At 34.4% G+C, this 19751-nt stretch overlaps 1 protein-coding gene across 1 annotated transcript; it reads right to left on the bottom strand.

Moving 5' to 3' along the window:
- Window positions 1–1296: 1296 nt before the first annotated feature.
- Pdc (phosducin) lies at window positions 1297–14229 on the bottom strand. Its single transcript, XM_047521535.1, has 3 exons — window positions 14151–14229; window positions 6106–6257; window positions 1297–1824 (listed from the first exon to the last, which is right to left on the bottom strand). Exons 1-3 carry the CDS (start codon window positions 14209–14211, stop codon window positions 1297–1299), a joined length of 741 nt encoding a protein of 246 aa, XP_047377491.1. The 5' UTR covers window positions 14212–14229.
- Between the last annotated feature and the right edge of the window lie 5522 nt (window positions 14230–19751).

Below are 19751 nucleotides of genomic sequence, written 5' to 3'. Positions count from 1 at the left end.
TAGTTTCCACATTGGGCTGCCAGGGAGAAATGTGCACACCTGTTTAAACACCTCTCACAGACAGCCATTTCTGGGTACTTATCAAGCACCATGTCTTCATTTGTAAGCCATATTGCTTCAACTTTACTCACCATTAATCTCCCACTTTGATTCAGACACCTAGACATTTATTTTATCTTGCTCTTTAATTAACTAATGTATTTTAAAACATTTAAAAAACTTTTTTTATTTTGCACTTCCATGTATTCATGTAGGAGGACAAACTTTCAAATATTTTCAAGGGAAATAAAAGTAGAACTTCCAATTTACTTCTCTGAGTCTCAGCTTCATTGTTTAAAAGCGAGAATTATATTATCTACATGTAAATTTGTGGTTATTAATTAGAGATAATATGTATAAAATACTGGTTTACAATTGGTTATCAATAAATAATAACTGGAATTATTATTGCTACTAAATATTATTTCTTCAGAGAATAAGCAGACATTGCTTCTATCCTTTTACAAATGCAACTTTTTTTTTCATAACCTTAATACTGCACTTTTTTAAAGTTTCTTATGTTTTGGTTTGATTGGACTATAAGATACTTTACTGAATGAAACCTTTTTTGCCTTTACAAAATATTTAGGACTTTGATAATGTAATACTTGAGAGAGAGAGACACTGAAAATTCATTTGCACATGAAATTTTATTCTTATTATGCAAGCAAAATTATAATTAATAACGTAGTTTGAAAAGCACAAATAAAAATAACACTGAGAAAAAAACAAAGAATAAAAAAGCTAACACATAAATTGAAAGAGATTTTTGGAAAATGACATAATATCCACAGTCTCTTTGTTTACTAATAATGGTGGTAAGGATGACAGTGATTTTGTTGTAAAGCATTATATCAATTGGAGTAACTAATATTAATGCTAACACTAAAATTGTTAGTCTTTTTTTCCAAATTACAATAATCATGACCATATTTGGTGTTCTCTAAAGGAATATGGATACTACCAAAATCAATGTTCAGTGCATAAAGAATAAAGATGAGATATGTACACAGTGAATCCTTTTTTTTTTTTTTTTTTTTTTTGTGGTACCAGGTATTGAACTCAGGGGTGCTTAACCCCTGAGCCACTTGCCCATACCTTTTTTATATTTTACTTAGAGACAGGGTCTCACTAAGTTGCTTAGGGCCTCACTAAGTTTCTGAGGCTGGCTTCAAACTTGCAATCCTCCTGCTTCAGCCTCCCAAGCTGCAGGGATTACAGGTGTGCGCCACCACACCCAGCTAACACCGAGAATCTTTATTCCATATCTTCTTCCTCCATGTTGGTCTGCTCTAGGGCTTGTATCTCTCTTTCAGGTAGCAGACCATATTCATTTAGGAAAGACTCCACATCCCCAGCAAAAAATTCTTCAGCAAACTGTTCCGCAATACTAATAAAGTTACTTATGAGTTCCCCACCTTTGTAAACAAGCAGCGTGGGGAGGACATCTGAGGAAAAGCGGTCCCTAGCACCTGTATTAGAAGCTTTTATTTTACAGAATTTGACCATAGGGTATTCTGCTGCAAGGTATGTAAAACTACTGTTTAGAGCATCACAACCCTTAATGCCATCTTCATAAATGTGCACAACTATTGTAGTGATCTTTTGCTCCTTTTCAATTGTTTCTAGGAATTGCTCCCCAGTTTCCAGCTCATATACAAACCCGTATCTAGGCCCAAAACTCAGCTTCTGATGCATATCCTGCATGCACTGTCTGCGGTATTTACGTAGGCAGTTTTCGTCCTCTTTGTCTTGATGGATTAGTTCATATTCTTGAATGCTCATCTGAGAATAAATGAAAGAAATGATAGAGATCGTTCAGCCAGAAATGTATATTCCTTAGGCCTACCATACCCATTCTCCACTCTGAGAGTTTGTATTTGCTCTTCTCTCTGCCTGGATCACCTCCTCCCCACTCCTGAGGTGGCCTTAACCTCATTCAAGAATTTGTTCAAAGATCACTTTCCATGATTACTTAAAAGGGTCCCTGATCTACTCTTAATTCTTTATACTGCTTTTGTAGAGTAAAAAATACTAACAAAGCTTATATTATATATTCAATTAAAAGTTTAACATCAGTTTTTCTAACAATATGTTCAATGGGGGCAGGAATTTTATTTGTCTTAATCAATGTACCTTCAACATCTAATATCATGTTTTGTACACAGTAAGAGTTCAATAATTATTTCATTATTAAATCCATATATGATTACTGCTGAATGCAGTTGAGCCACAAGAGGTTTCCAGTCTCAGTCAGAAATATGACACTTAACTATTCACCACTCTGGGTAAAAAAAAATAAAAGCCATCAAAGTCTTTTATCAAAAAAGAAGCAAAACAACAACAATAAAACCACTACACCACACACACACACACACACACACACACACACAGACACAGAGTTAAATGTGTCCCTAAAAATGCCTCTAGACATTAGTATTCCCTCCACAAAAGTTGTTAAAGTCTTATAATTTACTGGACTTTTGGAAATGGAGGATGGAATTCAAACAAGATAGCTTTTACTACTACCAAGAGTTCATCAGATTTAATAAGAATGCCAATTGCTGGACCAGCAACATCAGCATCACTTGGGAACTTCTTGGAATGCACTTTTTGATCTGCTGAATCAGAACCCGTGAGGGTGAGGCTCACCCATGTTTTAACAAGTCCTCTAGGTTATTCTTATCCACTGGTTTAGGCTAAAATGAGAAAAGACAGCTCCTTTTCAAGACAGCTCCTTTTCACTGTGGCTAGGATATAAAATTACCTGCATAGAATTTCAAGATATCTACTCCATTATTAATGTATTTAAAAGAACGTCAAGTACCCCTTACCCAACAAACAAACCAAACCAAACCAAGGTATAAAGGAGCCACAGGACATAATGTTGTATGTGACACTAATAAATGTGAAGAACCTCAGGGTCGGGGAAGTTGGGTAGCCCCCAAGAAGGATCAGCAGCTGCTGCCTTATCAACCTATAACTGCTCAAATAGCAACGGCTGTCTTTTTTTTTTTTTTTTTAAATACTGGGGATTGAACCCAGGGGTGCCTTACCACTGAACTACATCCCCAGATCTTATTAATTATTATTTTAATTTGTTTTTGAGACAGAGTCTAAGTTGCTTAGGGCCTTGCTAAATTGCTGATGCTGGCCTGGAACGCGGGTTCCTCCTGTCTTAACCTCCTGAGTCTCTGGGATTACAGTCAATTTTTAAAATACAGGAGAAGTTAACTCCTCTGAAATAGGACATTTGTCCCAAGGGCCAATTTTATAAAGTACACGTATAAGCACACTTCCATCTTTTGGGAAAACAGTAAAGTATAGGAAAATCAAGAAGGCAAGAAACCAATGTTTATGGTAAATCTACCATGTTTTAGGTATTTTCCATGGATTATATTATTTAATCCAAACAACAAACCTCTGAGATAAACATTATTAGTGTCATTTTACCAAAGAATATACTAAATACGGGTTAAGGAGAAATATCTTATGCTATCATTCCCTCCTTCTCTTGTTTCTGTCACTTACATTTGTTTTCCTAATGTCATCTTTCTTTTTCTTATCCTATTACTTTTTCTCTCTTAATACTATTGTCCCAATTTAATTTGTTTTAGCTCTAAAATTGTTAAGTGTTTTGCATAATTCTTAAGTTACTACCATAGTTCTGATAATTTAATAGACTGAACCACACAAATATTGATTTCAAGGTGAATTTGAGCATTCATATGAGAACTTATTCTATTTACTTATTGAGGCATATAGATATTTAGGCATTAAGGTACATTTCCAAAACCTAGGAAAGATTACATAACACATTTGGATAGTATTTTATGTTTCAAAATACTTTCATACTTGTTTTCTTTCTACATATGTTCCCAAAAGTGGAGGAGGTGTTCTTGCAGTAATTCAGATGGGAAAATTTGTCTCATTCACATTGCACAGTGACTCAGCAAAGGAACCAGCCTCTGCCCCAACTCCCCAAAAATATTTGGCTTGAAGATCATTACCATTGCCAGAAGCCTTGGACCAAGGTATTGGACTATTTCTGATCATAGTTGTCTGTTAACACTCACTATACAACTCATATACAATGGTTTAGAGATAAATAATCCCCTAATTTGATTTTCTCCCCAAATTAAAATGATTCTATGGCTTCTTTTTGATAATCATTGTTATTTAAATAATACATTCTAACTATATAGATAAAAACATGACCTAAAAAACAAAGAAAGGAAATAATACTGAAATTCACTACTTTAATACTCAGGTAATCCCCATTAACATTTCAAAGATCACCTTTTAATATATTTCTTCATGGGGCTGGAGATATAGCTCAGTTGGTAGAGTGTTTGCCTTGCAAGTACAAGGCCTTGGGTTCAAATCCCCAGCACCACAAAAAAAAAAAAAAAAAAAATATATATATATATATATAATATCTCTTTATGACATAAACATATACATTATATAACCCAAATAAGGGCAATCTTTTAAAATACAGCTTTTTAGTAGAAATGTAAATATATATATGTCTATATATATTTATATGTATATATATATTTTTTTTAATTTGAGACTTAGTTTTCTTACCTTCTTCTTCCTCTTTTCCTAATCTCATTCTTTCAAACGATCAATACTGTCAACTTGGTGAATGTCTCTGTACTTTTCTATACAAACTCATATATATGCTTATAAGCACATGAGCATAAAAACATACAGAGCTAGGTTCAATGGCACACGCCTGTGATTCCAGCTACTTTTGAGGCAGGAGGATCACAAGTTCAAGGTGATCCCTCAGCAACTTTGTGTCTCAAAATTTAAAATAAAAAATGGACTGGGGATGTAGCTTAGTGGTAGAGTGCCCTGGGTTCAGTCTCCATTACCTCAAAACAAGCAAACAAACAAACAACAAACAAAAAACATAAGATGTTTTAAATAACAGACATCTTTGCAACTCATGCATTGTTGATGGGACTACAAACAAGGTATGACCACTTTGGAAAGCAAAATGAAGATTCCTCAAAAGACAAGGAATAGAACCACCATATGATCCAGTTATCCCACTTCTTGGTATTCATCCTAAAGAACTAAAATCAGCATATTGTAGTGATACATGCACATTGGTGTTTATAGCAGTGCAATTCATAGTGACCAAGTTATGGAACCAGCCCAGACATTCATTAACAGATGAATGGATGAAGAAAATGTGGTATATATAAACAATGGAGTTTTATTCAGCAAGAAAGAAGAATTAAATTTCAGCATTTGCTGGTAAATGGTTGGAACTAGAGAACATCATGCTAAGTAAAATAAGTCAGACTCAGAAGTCAAGGATCAAATATTTTCTCTGATAATGTGAAGTTAGACCAAAAAAAGGTACAAAAGCAGGAGTGGGGGATTCCATTAGGAATAGAAGGGAGATCAATGGAGCAAGGAAAGGGGATTGAGGGAGAGGGAGGAAAGACCGGAAAAGGGAAGAATGGTGGAATTAAACTGACCAAATTGTGCTATGTGCGTATATGAATATACCACAATAATTTCACCTTTATGTATATCTATAAAGCACTAATTTTTAAAAAATTATAAATAATTGGAAGAAGACCAGTATAATAAAGGAAGAGGACCTGGGGAGTGAGGAGGGAAGGGAAAGAGGAAGTACTAGGGACTGAAGTGGAGCAAATTATATTCCATATGTATATGATTATGTCAAAATGAACCTCAACATTATATATAACTATAATGTACTAATAAAAACATAAAAATTGCACAGGTATGTTTCTTTCTTCTTTAGAGAATAGAATCATTCATGTAATTTAAAACTGTGCACTTTGCTTTCTCATATTATGAAACTGCCCCTAAGTCAATTCATGTATTTGTAACTCATTCTTTTAATAGCTGCATGCATTTGTTAGTATGGAATACTATGATAGAGATTCACTTCATTTTAATTTTTTTTGCCAGTATAAATAATATTGTAATGAATATGTTTCATAGTACTCTAAAGTAATTCTTTAGAGTGATTTAGCACATTGTAAATCATTAATAATTAGATTTTACTTATCTTACCTTTCTGCTGAATCTTTCTTTTGAGTCTTTGTCATCTCTACTCTGAGGAGAAGACATTTGCCTCAGAATCTCCTTCTTGCTAGGTGGGATGGATTCAATATCTTCACTCCTTAATTTAAACTTTCTCCAATCATTTATTACTCCTTTGGGACCTGGAATAAAAAAAGTCCCATTTTCATTATTAAAAAGACTATTTGCATAATTGAAATTTGTGTACATATTACTGTGGGAATAGATTTATTAACTCCTGCATCAGGGGAAAAAAAAAAAAACCCAAAACCATCTTCTTTGAGCTAGAAATTCCCTACTGCCTTGCTTGTAAAAATGTTCTTTCAGATTAATCTTGTTCAGTGGATATTGGCAAAGAATCTTTGTGAAGTAATCTGCACTAATGAAAATATAAAGTATGCACTTTGAACAATTGGCAAAAGAATGGGATAAAATTTTTTAAAAATTAGAATATATGATGGAAAGGAGAATTTTAGAAAAATAGCACTTTCATTACGTAAGAAAGAAGCTGTAGCAATAAATGAATGTTGGTACTGCACTATTAATAAAAGAAACCAGGACTGTGGTTGTTGAGGAAAGGATAGATAACAACAGTCACTAAAAGACAACCAGTGGAAGGAGGCCTGACCTCAATTAGCAAAACTAAGGTGTTTTGAAGAAAGTCATTACATCATCACCCAATTCCTTCTAAGAGTCTTAAGAGTCCTTTACAGATACAGGAGAAATGGGATTCACAGATTTAAGAAAGGTTAAAAAATCAAGGATGATTCAACTGGAATTCTGATATTCAGTTGCTGAAAAATAACAGAGCTTTCGCGGTGGAGGGGAGGAAAGCTATCATTGCTTAGAAGGTCATAATTCTTGAAAACATGCAGAATTAAACTGACTATCCTTCACTTAAGCTTAGTGTTCCCATACCTTTAGTGTTATATTCCATATGCAAGTATATTCAGGCAATCAATGTTTTAAAAATTTTCTTGTGTAGTCTTGATCTTCCAGACATTTTATGCAGATGCAAAACATGTACATGTGTGCTTATGTGTGTAGAATATTTTTCTTCTGTTTGCTACGAGTGGGAGGATATTATATACACACTCTCTATACTTTATACACAATTTTCCTTACCTTACTTTTTTCACTTCATAATATATCTTGGAGATTTCTTTCATCTACATATATAGAAGAGAGGCTCTTTTTAAAAATGGAGGTATGATATTCTATTGGAGAGATATACATAATTGAACAGTTTCTTACTGATGGGCATTATATGTGATGTTCACATTTTTTCTATATGATGCTGTGTGAAGAATTCTGCACATATATTTTTTCTATCTGTGCAGGTATATCTACAGTTATAGAAGTAAAATTGTTTGGTCAAAGGGCATTTCCATTTTTTTTTTTTATTGTAAACAAATGGGATACATGTTGTTTCCCTGTACATGGAGTAAGGCATACCATTTGTGTAATAATAAATTTATATAGGGTAATGTTGTTTGATGCATTCTGTTATTTTTTCCTTCCCTCCATCCCTCCCACCCCTGTTTTCCCTCTATACAGTCCCTCCTTCCTCCATTCCTGACCCCTCCCACCCCCCATTATGTGTCATCATCCCCTTATCGGCGAGATCATTTGTCCTTTGGTTTTTTGAGATTGGCTTATCTCACTTAGCATGATATTCTCCAATTTCATCCATTTGCCTGCAAATGCCATAATTTTATTATTATTATTATTTATAGCTGAGTAATATTCCATTGTATATATATATACCACAGTTTCTTTATCCATTCATCAATTAAAAGCATCTAGATTGATTCCACAATCTGGCTATTGTGAATTGAGCAACTATGAACGTTGATGTGGCTGTATCTCTGTAGTATGCTGATTTTAAGTCTTTGGGTATAGGCTGAGAAGTGGGATAGCTGGGTCAAATGGTGGTTCTGTTCCAAGCTTTCTGAGGAATCTCCATATTGCTTTCCAGAGTGGCTGCACTAATTTGAAACCCCACCAGCAATGTATGAGAGTACCTTTTTCCCCACATCCTCACCAACACCTATTGTTGCTTGTGTTCTTGATAATCACCATTCTAATTGGGGTGAGATGAAATCTTAGTGTAGTTTTGATTTGCATTTCTCTTATTACTAGAGATGTTGAACATTTTTTCATATATCTGTTGATTGCTTGTAGATCTTCTGTGAAGTGTCTGTTCATTTCCTTAGCCCATTTGTTGATTAGATTATTTATATTCTTGGTGTAGAGTTTTTTGAGTTCTTTATAGATTCTGGAAATCAGTGCTCTATCTGAAGTATAAGTGGCAAAGATTTTCTCCCACTCTGTAGGCTCTCTCTTCGCATTGCTGATAGTGTCCTTGGCTGAGAGAAAGCTTTTTAGTTTGAATCTATCCCAGTTATTGATTCTTGCTTTTATTTCTTGTGCTATGGGAGTCCTGTTAAGGAAGTCTGATCCTAGGCCGACATGTTGAAGATTAGGACCTACTTTTTCTTCTATAAGGTGAAGGTCTCTGGTCTGATTCCAAGGTCCTTGATCCATTGTGAGTTGACATTTGTGCAGGGTGAGAGATAGGGGTTTAGTTTCATTCTGCTGCATATGGATTTCCAGTTTTCCCAGCACCATTTGTTGAATAGGCTATCTTTTCTCCATTGCATATTTTTGGCACCTTTGTCTAGTATGAGAAAATTGTATTTATTTGGGTTTGTGTCCATGTCCTCTATTCTGTACCATTGATCTACCTGTCTATTTTGGTACCAATACCATGCCGTTTTTGTTACTATTGCTTTGTAGTATAGTTGAAGTTCTGGTATTGTGATACCTACTGCTTCACTCTTCCTGCTAAGGATTGCTTTAGCTCTTCTGGGTTTCTTTTTCTTTCAGATGAATTTCATGATTTCTTGCTCTATTTCTGTAAGGTACATCATTGGGATTTTATTTGGAATTGCATTGATTCTGTATAGCTCTTTTGGTAGTATGGCCATTTTGACAATACTAATTCTGCCTATCCCAAAACCTGGGAGATCTTTGCATCTTCTAAGGTTTTCTGTAATTTCTTTCTTTAGTGTTCTGTAGTTCTCATTGTAGAGGTCTTTCACCTCTTTTGTGAGATTGATTCCCAAGTATTTTATTTTTTTCGAGGCTATTGTGAATGGGGTAGTATTCCTAACTTCTCCTTCTGAAGATTCATCACTTATGTATACAAATGCATTAGATTTATGAGCATTGATCTTGTAACCTGCTACTTTACTGAATTCACTTATGAGTTCTAAAAGTTTTCTGGTGGAATTTCCCAGTTCCTCTAAATATATAATCATGTCATAAGCAAATAGGGATAGTTTGAGTTCTTCTTTTCCTATTTGTATCCCTTTAATTTCTTTGGTTTGTCTAATTGCTCTGGCTAGAGTTCCAAGGACGATGTTGAATAGAAGTGGTGAAAGAGGGCATCCCTGCCTTGTTCCAGTTTTTAGGGGGAATGCTTTCCATTTTTCACCATTTAGAATGATATTAGTCATGGGCTTAGCCTAGATGGCCTTTACAATGTTAAGGAATGTTCCCACTATCCCTATTTTTTCTAGTGTTTTGAGCATGAAGGGATGCAATATTTTATCAAATGCTTTTTCTGCATCTATCGAAATAATCATGTGATTCTTGACTTTAAGTCTGTTGATATGACATTTATTGATTTCCAGATGTTGAACCAACCTTGCATCCCTGGGATAAAACCCACTTGATCGTGATGCACTATCTTTTTAATATATTTTTGTATGCAATTTGCTAAAATTTTGTTGAGAATTTTTGCGTCGAGTTCATTAAGGATATTGGTCTGAAATTTTCTTTTCTTGATGTGTCTCTGTCTGGTTTAGGTATCAGGGTGATATTGGCTTTATTGAATGAGTTTGGGAGAGTTCCCTCCTCTTCTATTTCATGGAATACTTTGAGGAGTATTGGAATGAGCTCTTCTTTAAAGGTTTTGTAGAATCGGATAAGAGCCCATCTGGTCCTGGACTTTTCTTTGTTGGTAGGCTTTTGATGACTTCTTCTATTTCATTACTTGAAATTGATCTATTTAAGTTGTGTATGTCCTCCTGGTTCAGTTTAGGTAATTCATATGTCTCTAGAAACTTGTTAATGTCTTCGAGGTTTTCTGTTTTGTTGGAGTATAGGTTTTCAAAATAGCTTCTAATTATGTTTTGTATTTCACTTGTGTCTGTAGTGATATTTCCTTGTTCATTCCGAATTTTAGTAATTTGAGTTCTCTCTCCTTTGTTAGTGTGGCTAAGGGTTTATCAATTTTGTTTATTTTTTCAAAGAACCAACTATTTCTTTTGTTAATTTTTTTCTATTGTTTCTTTTGTTTCAATTTCATTGATTTCAGCTCTGATTTGAACTATTTCCTGTCTTCTACTACTTTTGGTGTTGGTCTGTTCTTCTTTTTCTAGGGCTTTGAGCTGTAGTGTTAAGTCGTTTATTTGTTGATTTTTTCTTCTTTTGTTGAATGCGCCCCATGAAATAAATCTTCCTATAAGTACTGTTTTCATAGTGTCCCAGAGATTTTATATGATGTGTCTTTGTTCTTGTTTACTTCTAAGAAGTTTTTTTATTTCCCTCCTGATGTCTTCTGTTGTCCATTCATCATATAACAGTGTATTATTTAATCTCCAGGTGTTGGAGATGTTTCTGTTTTTTATTCTGTCATTTATTTCTAATTTTTATCCATTATGATCTGATAGAACACAAGGTAGTATCTCTATCTTCTTGTATTTGCTAACATTAGCTTTGTGGCATAAAATATGGTCTATTTTAGAGAAGGATCCATGTGCTGCTGAGAAGAGTATTCACTCTTTGTTGTATGGTATATTCTATAAATGTCTGTTAAGTCTAAATTATTGATTGTGTTATTGAGATCTATCATTTCTTTATTCAATTTTTGTTTGGAAGATATGTCCAGTGGTGAGAGAGGTGTGTTAAAATCACCTAGTATTATTGGGTTGTGGTCTATTTGATTTCTGGAATTGAGAAGGATTTGTTTGACGTACATTGATAAGCCAATGTTTGGCGCATAGATATTTATGATTGTTATGTCTTGCTGATTTATGCTTTCCTTAAGCAGTATGAAATGTCCTTCTTTATCCCTTCTAACTAGTTTTGGCTTGAAGTCCACATTATCTGAAATGAGGATGGATACTCCAGCTTTTTTTACTGTGTCCGTGTGCATGGTATGTTTTTTCCCATCCTTTCACTTTTAGTCTCTGGGTATCTCTTTCTATGAGATGAGTCTCTTGCAGGCAGCATATTGTTAGATTTTTCTTTTTAATCCAATCTGCCAGTCTATGTCTTTTGATTGATGAGTTCAGGCCATTAACATTCAGGGTTATTATTGTGATATGATTTGTATTCCCAGTCATTTGACTCTTTTTTTTTTTTTTAATTTAATTTTATTTTTTTTTGTGGTACTGGGGATCGAACTCAGTGCCTTGTGCTTGCGAGGCAAGCACTCTACCAGCTGAGCTATCTCCCCAGCCCCATTTTTGTTTTTTGACATGACTTGGTTTCTCCTTTATTTGACTATTCCCTTAGTTCCTCCCTTTGCTGATTTGCATCATTGTTTTTCATCTTTTCCTCATGGAATATTTTGCTAGGAGTGTTCTATAATGCCAGCTTTCTTTTTGTAAATTCTTTTAGCTTTTGTTTATCATGGAAGGATTTTATTTCGTCACCAAATCTGATGGTAAGTTTTGCTGGGTATAAGATTCTTGGTTGGCATCTGTTTTTCTTTCAGGGCTTGAAAAATGTTGTTCCAGGCCCTTCTAGCTTTTAAGGTCTGGATTGAAAAATCTGCTGATATTCTTCTTGTTTTCCCTCTGAATGTAATTTGATTCTTTTCTCTCGCAGCCTTTAAAATTGTGTCTTTATTTTGTATGTTAGGTATTTTCATAATAATGTGCGTTGGTGTGGGTCTGTTGTAATTTTGTATATTTGGAGTCCTATAAGCCTCTTGTACTTGATTTTCCATTTCATTCTTCAGGTTTGGGAAATTTTCTGATATTATTTCATTGAATAGATTGTTCATTCCTTTGGTTTGTTTCTCTAAGCCTTCCTCAATCCCAATAAGTCTTAAATTTGGCCTCTTCATGATATCCCATAATTCTTGTAGATTCTGTTCATGATTTCTTACCATCTTCTCTGTTTGGTCATCTTTGTTTTCAAGATTTAATATTTTCTCTTCAATATCTGAGGTTCTGTTTTCCAGGTGTTCTATCCTATTGGTTATGCTTTCTATGGAGTTTTTAATTTGGTTTATTGTTTCCTTCATTTCAAGGATTTGTTTGGTTTTTTTCAATATATCTAACTCTTTATTGAAATGATCTTTTGTTTCCTGTATTTGCTCTTTTAACTGTTGTTTGGTGCGCTCATTCAATGCCTGCATTTGCTCTTTCTTCTCATCATTCAATGCCTGCATTTGCTCTTTCATCTCCTCATTGGCTTCCCTGATCATTTTAATTATGTACATTCTGAACTCCCTTTCTGACATTTCTTCTGCTGTGCTGTCATTGGGTTTTATTGATATAGCATCTAGGTTTGTTTGGAACATTTTCTTCTCTTGTTTTCTCGTATTGATCAGATATCAGTGGGACTCTGAGATATTGCAGATTTCCTCTATTGGCTTATAGTGTCCCTGTAGATTTCCAGTATATCACCTCGCAGCCTTCAGTAACCTGAAGTCGTGGAGGAATTTGATAATGCAGTGCTTCCTGCCCACCGCTGGGTCCAGGGCTGGGGGTTGTCTCTGTGCGGAAAAGTTCTCACTGGGCGGGCCTGCTCCAAGAAGCTGGCTGTGGACCGGGCCTGCCGCTGGAGGGAGCTGGGCTGCTGGGGGAAGTCTCTCGCTGCCCTGCTCTGGTCGGAGAAGCTGCCTGCGGGATGGGGCCCACCACTGGGTCCAGGCACGCATATCCATTTCTAATTTTGCTGTTACTAGACTGCCCGTAACAGAGTTTGTACCAACTGATGCTACTGTCAGCAATGTAGGAAGGTGTCTTATTCCAAAAAGTGTTATTAAGTTTTTTTTACTTTTTCTAGTTATGTGAAAACAAATGCATCTCACCAAAGTTCTACCTTTACAAGTGTTTTTTGGTTTGTTTTTGCTCTGTTCTCTCCTGTGAATAGCCTATCCAATCTCTTGTTCATTGTCCCATTTAGTTGATCATCTTTTTCTTATTAATCTTTTGTTTGCCTATTGACTTGTAAATTTTTTTCTAACTTGTTATTGTTTTTTTAAATTTTGTTCCCGTTTAAAGAGACAATTGGTGTTTCCTTGTTTTTCCTTCGCCTTCCTTCTTTTTTCCTTCTGCTGAATTTATCAGTCTTTTTTATGTTGTACTCAGAAAGCTATTCCTCACATGACCATTATGAAATGAATTGCCACATATTTTGCCTAGTACTAGAGTGAATTCATTCAAACTTCTAGCTAAATTTAAAGGTTCCAAATCCATATTAAAAGATAGAGGGAACTACTAGTCAAACCAGATTCAATAGCATTAAAAGAAATCTGATTTTTAAAATGTAAATATTAGCATTTAACTTTTAAGCGCTTCGTAATGTCACACAGATAGTAACACACCATTTAAAGATTAAGATTAATCTATGGTTGTTTACATTGTACCAAGGAAAGTCTGTAGTGGGGACAGGTTGGAGGACATTAGAGCCTTGGAAATCGGTTAGTTATATCGTGGACAGAGAGGTCTGGCAAAAATTGGGCAGCAAGAGATTACCAGTAGTGTTTTTCTCACTCTTTGACATTGAGGTAAAACTGTTTTATTTCATTTAGAGTTAATTTACAGATTCAAACATTTTTAGATTATTCTACATGACCATATTAAGATATTACTTAAATTCCATAATGAATATTATTAAACAAGAACATTAGATATTTGTATATTTAATCTGTTTTTTTTTTTTTTTTTTTTTTTTGGGTTAATGGGTCTTCTGTAGATTTAATAATTATTTTTCTTTCTAGCTCTACTTACCTGTATGTGTGGCCTGTCCTTCAAAGTCTTCCTCAAAACTTTGGCTTTTGCCTTCTTCCATTTTAGGGACTGGGTTTTATATAATCTACAGAATAAACAAAGAAGCAATAATGCAGGTGAATGCCAGAATATACATACATTCATACAAACATATAAAACATATGTGTGTTTGTATATGGGTATATATATTTATAGGTCCCTGTTGCCAAGTTCTGCTGTAGGTTAAGTGTAAGTGATAAAGTAATAGGGCATTAATTTAACATTTGTGTTACTAAAGATGTCTGGGTAATTCATGGCTTGTCTTTTTTTTTTTCGTACAACTTCATTTTAGTTCTTTATACTTGATGAACATTGTTAATAACTGATTTTTTAAAAATATTGTTTGTTATTAAATCATATAATTATGCTCTAATATTTTATATAATAAGATGCTTAATTAATAATCATGACATACTTAGGTTGGACATTTACTATGTGCCAGCTGCTTTTCCAACTGTTTTATGACTCAAAACTCATTTAATTCTGACACAACCATACGTGGTAGGGATAATTGTTAACGCCATTTTGCAACAGAGGAAGTTGAAAGACAGGGAATTTAAGTTACTTGCCCACCATGACATAGTAAGAGTTGGAGCAAAGATTTTAACCTAGACTGTCTGACTTTGGAGCCGACTCTCAACCATTACACTGTTAAGGAAATTAACTCACCGTAACAGTTATTTTTTCTGTGTGGTTTGGCAAATCCAATCCTTGGCTAAACATCATAGCTTCTCTCCAAACCAATGAGCAGGTTTTAATGAGGTTAGCCACCCAGCAAATGAAAACAGCCAGTAACCAAACCTGTAGTTCTTTTGAGAAGCTAAAATCGACTAAACACTTGGACATTTTTATTCATGGGAAATTCCTCACTGCCCTCATATTAAACCTGATTATTTTTAGCCCACAAACAGACTTGCAACATTAGCTTTCAAGTATCTGGAAAATTCAATTATTATACATACTAATATTCCTCAAGGAGTCTACAGTTGTGGTATTTCTGATTTTTTTTTTTTCAGAGAATATATATTAGCAGTGTATGTACTATCTACACATTTTTCCTTTTCACCTCCTTTCAAAGTCAGTTTTAAACAATGATATCATCCTGCTTATGCTTTGAATGTTGTCTTCTTCTTCCTCTTCTTCTTCTCCTCCCCCTCCGCTTCCCTTCCTTTCTCCTCCTTTTCTCTCTCTCTCTTTTTTTTTTTAAATTGATTTATACTTCATTACTGGATTTGGTCTGTTCAATGCTTTCCCAAATCACAGGACAATAAGCTAGAAGCCTGCCCTGATCCTTTTATACCTTGACTTCTTGTCCTAATACTTGAACTGTACTTACAATTTTTTTTGTTTTGCTTACCACGATCCCTGTGCAGAATCACTGAAAGTCAAAGTTTTGGCAAATTTGATTTTCCTACTTGAACAAGAACAAGCTATTAAGCAAAGTGTCTCAAGGGAAAATCAATCCATTCCACAATATTTTTATAACTATAAAGGTAAAAATAGAATATTAAATTTAAATGTATTTAATAATTAAAAAGAATAATGGAAATGAACATAAGAAAATACGGTTGGACAAAAGAAGTGATTTCATGACTTACTGAAATTGTTTAAAAATAATTTTCGCATCTAAGAAAACAAGAAAATCTTTGCTTAAAAAAATACCTACAGAACTAAGAAATAAAAACTTGTCTTATGACTTTAATAACTATTTAGTTCCCAGAAAAGTAGAGACTCAAATGAATTTCTTATTTTGAAAAAGTAGATTGTTAATTTGGGAGAGCTATGATTTTCAATAAGTATGATAAAGTTTAAAAAAAAATTTAAAATTTTTATTTCAAAAGTTGAAGAGACAGAAACAGCTTCCTCTTGACTTGTTTCTTGCTAACCTAATAATGTAGTGGAGAAAAAAAGTTCCTTTTAGAAATGTCTTTTGCAATTTCAAGAAATCCCTTTACTAAAAAGATACTCAAGTTACTTAGGACAAACCTGATTCATCTATTGGATTAACATGTATTAAGATTAGACATTTCCCTGGGTTCTGAATTACAAGAAGAATAAATACTAAGGTCAGCTGGGTTGCCTGTTTTAGAACAAGATTGTCTTTTAATCTAATGTCTCCATTTGAGTTCAAATACAAAGGTTGGTTGTTGTATAAATATTCATTATTTTTTACTCCTGGGGGAAGAAATGAATGTATTGGAAGAAAAATATTGAGAAGCTGGGTGCAGTGGCCCACACTCGAATCTCAATGGCTCAGGTGGCTGAAGTAGGAGGATCATAAGTTCAAAGCCAGCCTCAGCAATTAAGTGAGGCCCTAAGCAACTCAGCAAGACCCTGCTGTAAATAAAATATAAAAAAGGGCTGGGATTTGGCTCAGTGGTAAAGGCCCCTGGGTTCATTCCCTGGTACCACCCTTCCCCCCCAAAAAAGATAAAAATATTGAGACATGAGTATGTGTATTTGCACTGCTTGTAGCCTCTGTAGTGGAAGATGCATATAAAATATTACTAACTATTGATCAGCAATAGATTTTATCTACATTCCTATTAATTTTCCCTTGCCACCTTACTCTGTGTTTTGCTGATTATCCTGAATTTGTCTTCTTCAAAATTTTTATTTTAGCATCATAAAAGTAGTTAGTATTTATTCTTTTCTGTTGTTGTTGGTTTTCCCTGATACTAGGGATTAAAACCAATGACACTTTACCACTGAGCTACCTCTCCAGTCCTTCCTTTCATTTTGAGATATGATCTTGCTAAGTTGCCCAGGTGGGCCTTCAACTTGACATGCTCTTGCCCCAGGGGATTATATGTGTGTATCACCATGCCTGCCTTTGAATTAGGCTCTTAGCTCCTGGCACATAGTGAGTGTTCCATCTATCTGTTGGAATAAAAATATATCTTTTATATATATGTATACTATGTATATGCAGTTTATTTATTTATTTCGAGAGGGGGTTACCAGGGATTGAATCCAGGGGTTCTTTTTTTTTTTTTTGGTGCTGGGGATCAAACCCAGGGCCTTGTGCATACAAGGCAAGCACTCTACCAACTGAGCTATCTCCCCAGCCCGAATCCAGGGGTTCTTAACCACGAATCCAGGGGTTCTTAACCACCTTGCCACGTTGCCAGTCCTTTTCTAATGTATATTTTGTTTTTAGACAGGGTCTTGCTAAGTTACTTAGGGCCTTGCTAAATTGCTGAAGCTGATTTTGAACTTGAGATCAGCCTCCTGACTCAGCCTCCGGAGTTGCTGGGATTTACAGGCATGTGCCACTATACTCAGCTATCATCAATTTAAAAATTAACTTTTGGTTTGCAGTGATATTATTAATAATAATAAATATTAATATTATTAAGTTATTATTATTGATATTATTAAATATTCCATGTCTGCTTTAGGTTAAAGGATTTAAAAGAATAATAGGATTATTAGAACAATTTGAGTGTCAGTAAGCACATCCTTGTGTGCTTGAAATTGGTGAAAGGTAGGGCAAGAAGACAGAAAAAAAAAATCTGCCTTGACCAAGATTTATTGTCGTTCAAGGGTTTCCATATTTTCCATCTTACATAATTATAAAATCTCTGATGCTGTTCCTTTTTTATTTTAGATTGGTATAATATCTAAATTGATAAAATCTGTATTAAACAAAAATTATATTTTAATGACTTGAGACACAATATCATTCATCTAAGGGCATTATCACACTCTTCCTAAATAAAAGGAAAAAAGTTAATTTTGGCAAGAAATATGGTATAAAATATAATTTTACCAAGTTGCGGTCTTATTTTCCTCTTCATCTAGGATTTTAATAATAATTTTAAATAATGACTTATATGAGATAACATTTTTCAAACTGTGTCCTCAAAGCTCTAACAACCCCAAATCATGGTTTAGCAATTTCCAAGACAAATAGAAGGAATTCTGCTTGTTCTTGTATCAAGTGGTTAGTGGTGATCTAGAATGGAAAGCAAGTGAGTGTAATTCTTATCCATCAGTTTTAAAAGACTCTTGAAAAGTTCAACATCCATCCCTAAACATTTCATTATCATCATTATCCCTCTTCAAATGACACTGCTATGGATAACAATTGTTAATCATTTCAAATATATTGACCTAATCATAGCATATAGTTTGGAATTGACTTATAGATTCTCAGTGTTTCTTAAGAAACTCTGTTTTCAAAACTCTGTTGTAGTTTATTGGTAGATTTTTTTTTTTTCAAAACTCTGTTGTAGTTCATTGATAAATTTTTTTTTTCCATAGGGAATTGAACCCAATGGTGCTTTACCATCTCCAGTATTTTTTTTTTTTTTAAGTTTTTATTTGGAGAAAGAGACACTAATTTGCTGAGGCTGGCCTTGATTTTGTGATCCTCTCGCCTCAGCCTCCTGAAACATTGGGATTACAAGTGCATGTTACCATGCCTGGCTACTGGTAGATCTTAAATAATGGGATCACGTCTTCACTGAACTCTAGACTGACTTCTTTCCTAGCATCTACAACAGTTTATAACAGTTACTTTTATGTATTTTTCCACTAATGTAAGTTCTCTGAGGACAGAAACAAATTTTTACTTCTTGTTGTCTTGCTTTTTGTAATTCTTTTATTCATTGTATATACTTCATAAATGACGGCAGCAATTTTTGAGAACCTACTATGTGCTAGGTACTTTATATACACTGTTCTTGATTCTCACAGGAAGACTATTATCCTGATTTTCTGATGTGGATTATCCAGGTCTGACAGACTCAGTGTCTTGCCAAAACTGAAAGAAATTTGGAGTAGATACAGCCGTGTTTTCAATCTCACTCAAGTCTACAAAATCCTGATTCTTCCCACTACACTACTGCCTCTGCATAAAATGCTTAATGAATGAATGCATTAATCAAACAAGCCAACCTATTTTTTTCCATATGCCTTAAAACCAAGATGAGGATGTGGAAAATAACAAATAAGCCATAATGTCCCTAAATTCCTGGAGATGGTACTTATTTGAATGATATATTTCTGCTTTAGGTTAAACCTTAAAACCTTCTATTCCATTAGTTCATACTGAACGGAATAGAACAGTCTGGTTTTTTTTTTTCAAGTTAATGGAATTAATTCTCAATGACGGAGCATGACCCTGGGAAGTCAGTACAAAAAGACAAAATGGCTTTGCCTGTAGTTGCTTCTTGACTCTGACTCTCTCTCTCTCTCTCTCTCTCTTGCTGGGGATTGAACCCAGGGCTTTGTGCATCCTAGGTAAGCACTTACTGCTGAGGTACATCCCCAGTCTGGTTCTTGATGATCATATGAACTGATTAAGAATTTACCCTCAATCCTGTGTCTTTAGAATATTTTGAAAGGCAAATGTAATAAGCAATGTGCATTACTTATATATAACAATAAAACTAGGAAATGTTCTTTATAGAAATACTCAAGCATATGACAAAATTATGGAAATATTACGTGTGAATTTTGGGTTGAGATTTGTGTGTGAAATGAGATATTTTATTCATGGGCCCACCTCAACCATTTAAAAGAACTAATTCTAAACTCCGAAGAATAGTGTTTGAT

The sequence above is a fragment of the Sciurus carolinensis genome, chromosome 12, assembly GCF_902686445.1.
Source record: "Sciurus carolinensis chromosome 12, mSciCar1.2, whole genome shotgun sequence".
NCBI lineage: Eukaryota > Metazoa > Chordata > Mammalia > Rodentia > Sciuridae > Sciurus > Sciurus carolinensis.
The sequence above is the reverse complement of the archived record's forward strand: the minus strand, read 5'-3'. Positions and strand labels throughout refer to the sequence as shown.

Excerpts from the sequence above, each read along its gene's own strand:
- Pdc (XM_047521535.1), bottom strand. The coding sequence starts at position 14,211 with ATGGAAGAAGGCAAAAGCCAAAGTTTTGAGGAAGACTTTGAAGGACAG. Across the intron at positions 6,258-14,150 it reads AGGACAGGCCACACATACAG|GTCCCAAAGGAGTAATAAAT; the intron begins GTAAGTAGAGCT and ends TTTTTATTCCAG. Across the intron at positions 1,825-6,105 it reads AAGAAAGATTCAGCAGAAAG|ATGAGCATTCAAGAATATGA; the intron begins GTAAGATAAGTA and ends ATTTATTCTCAG.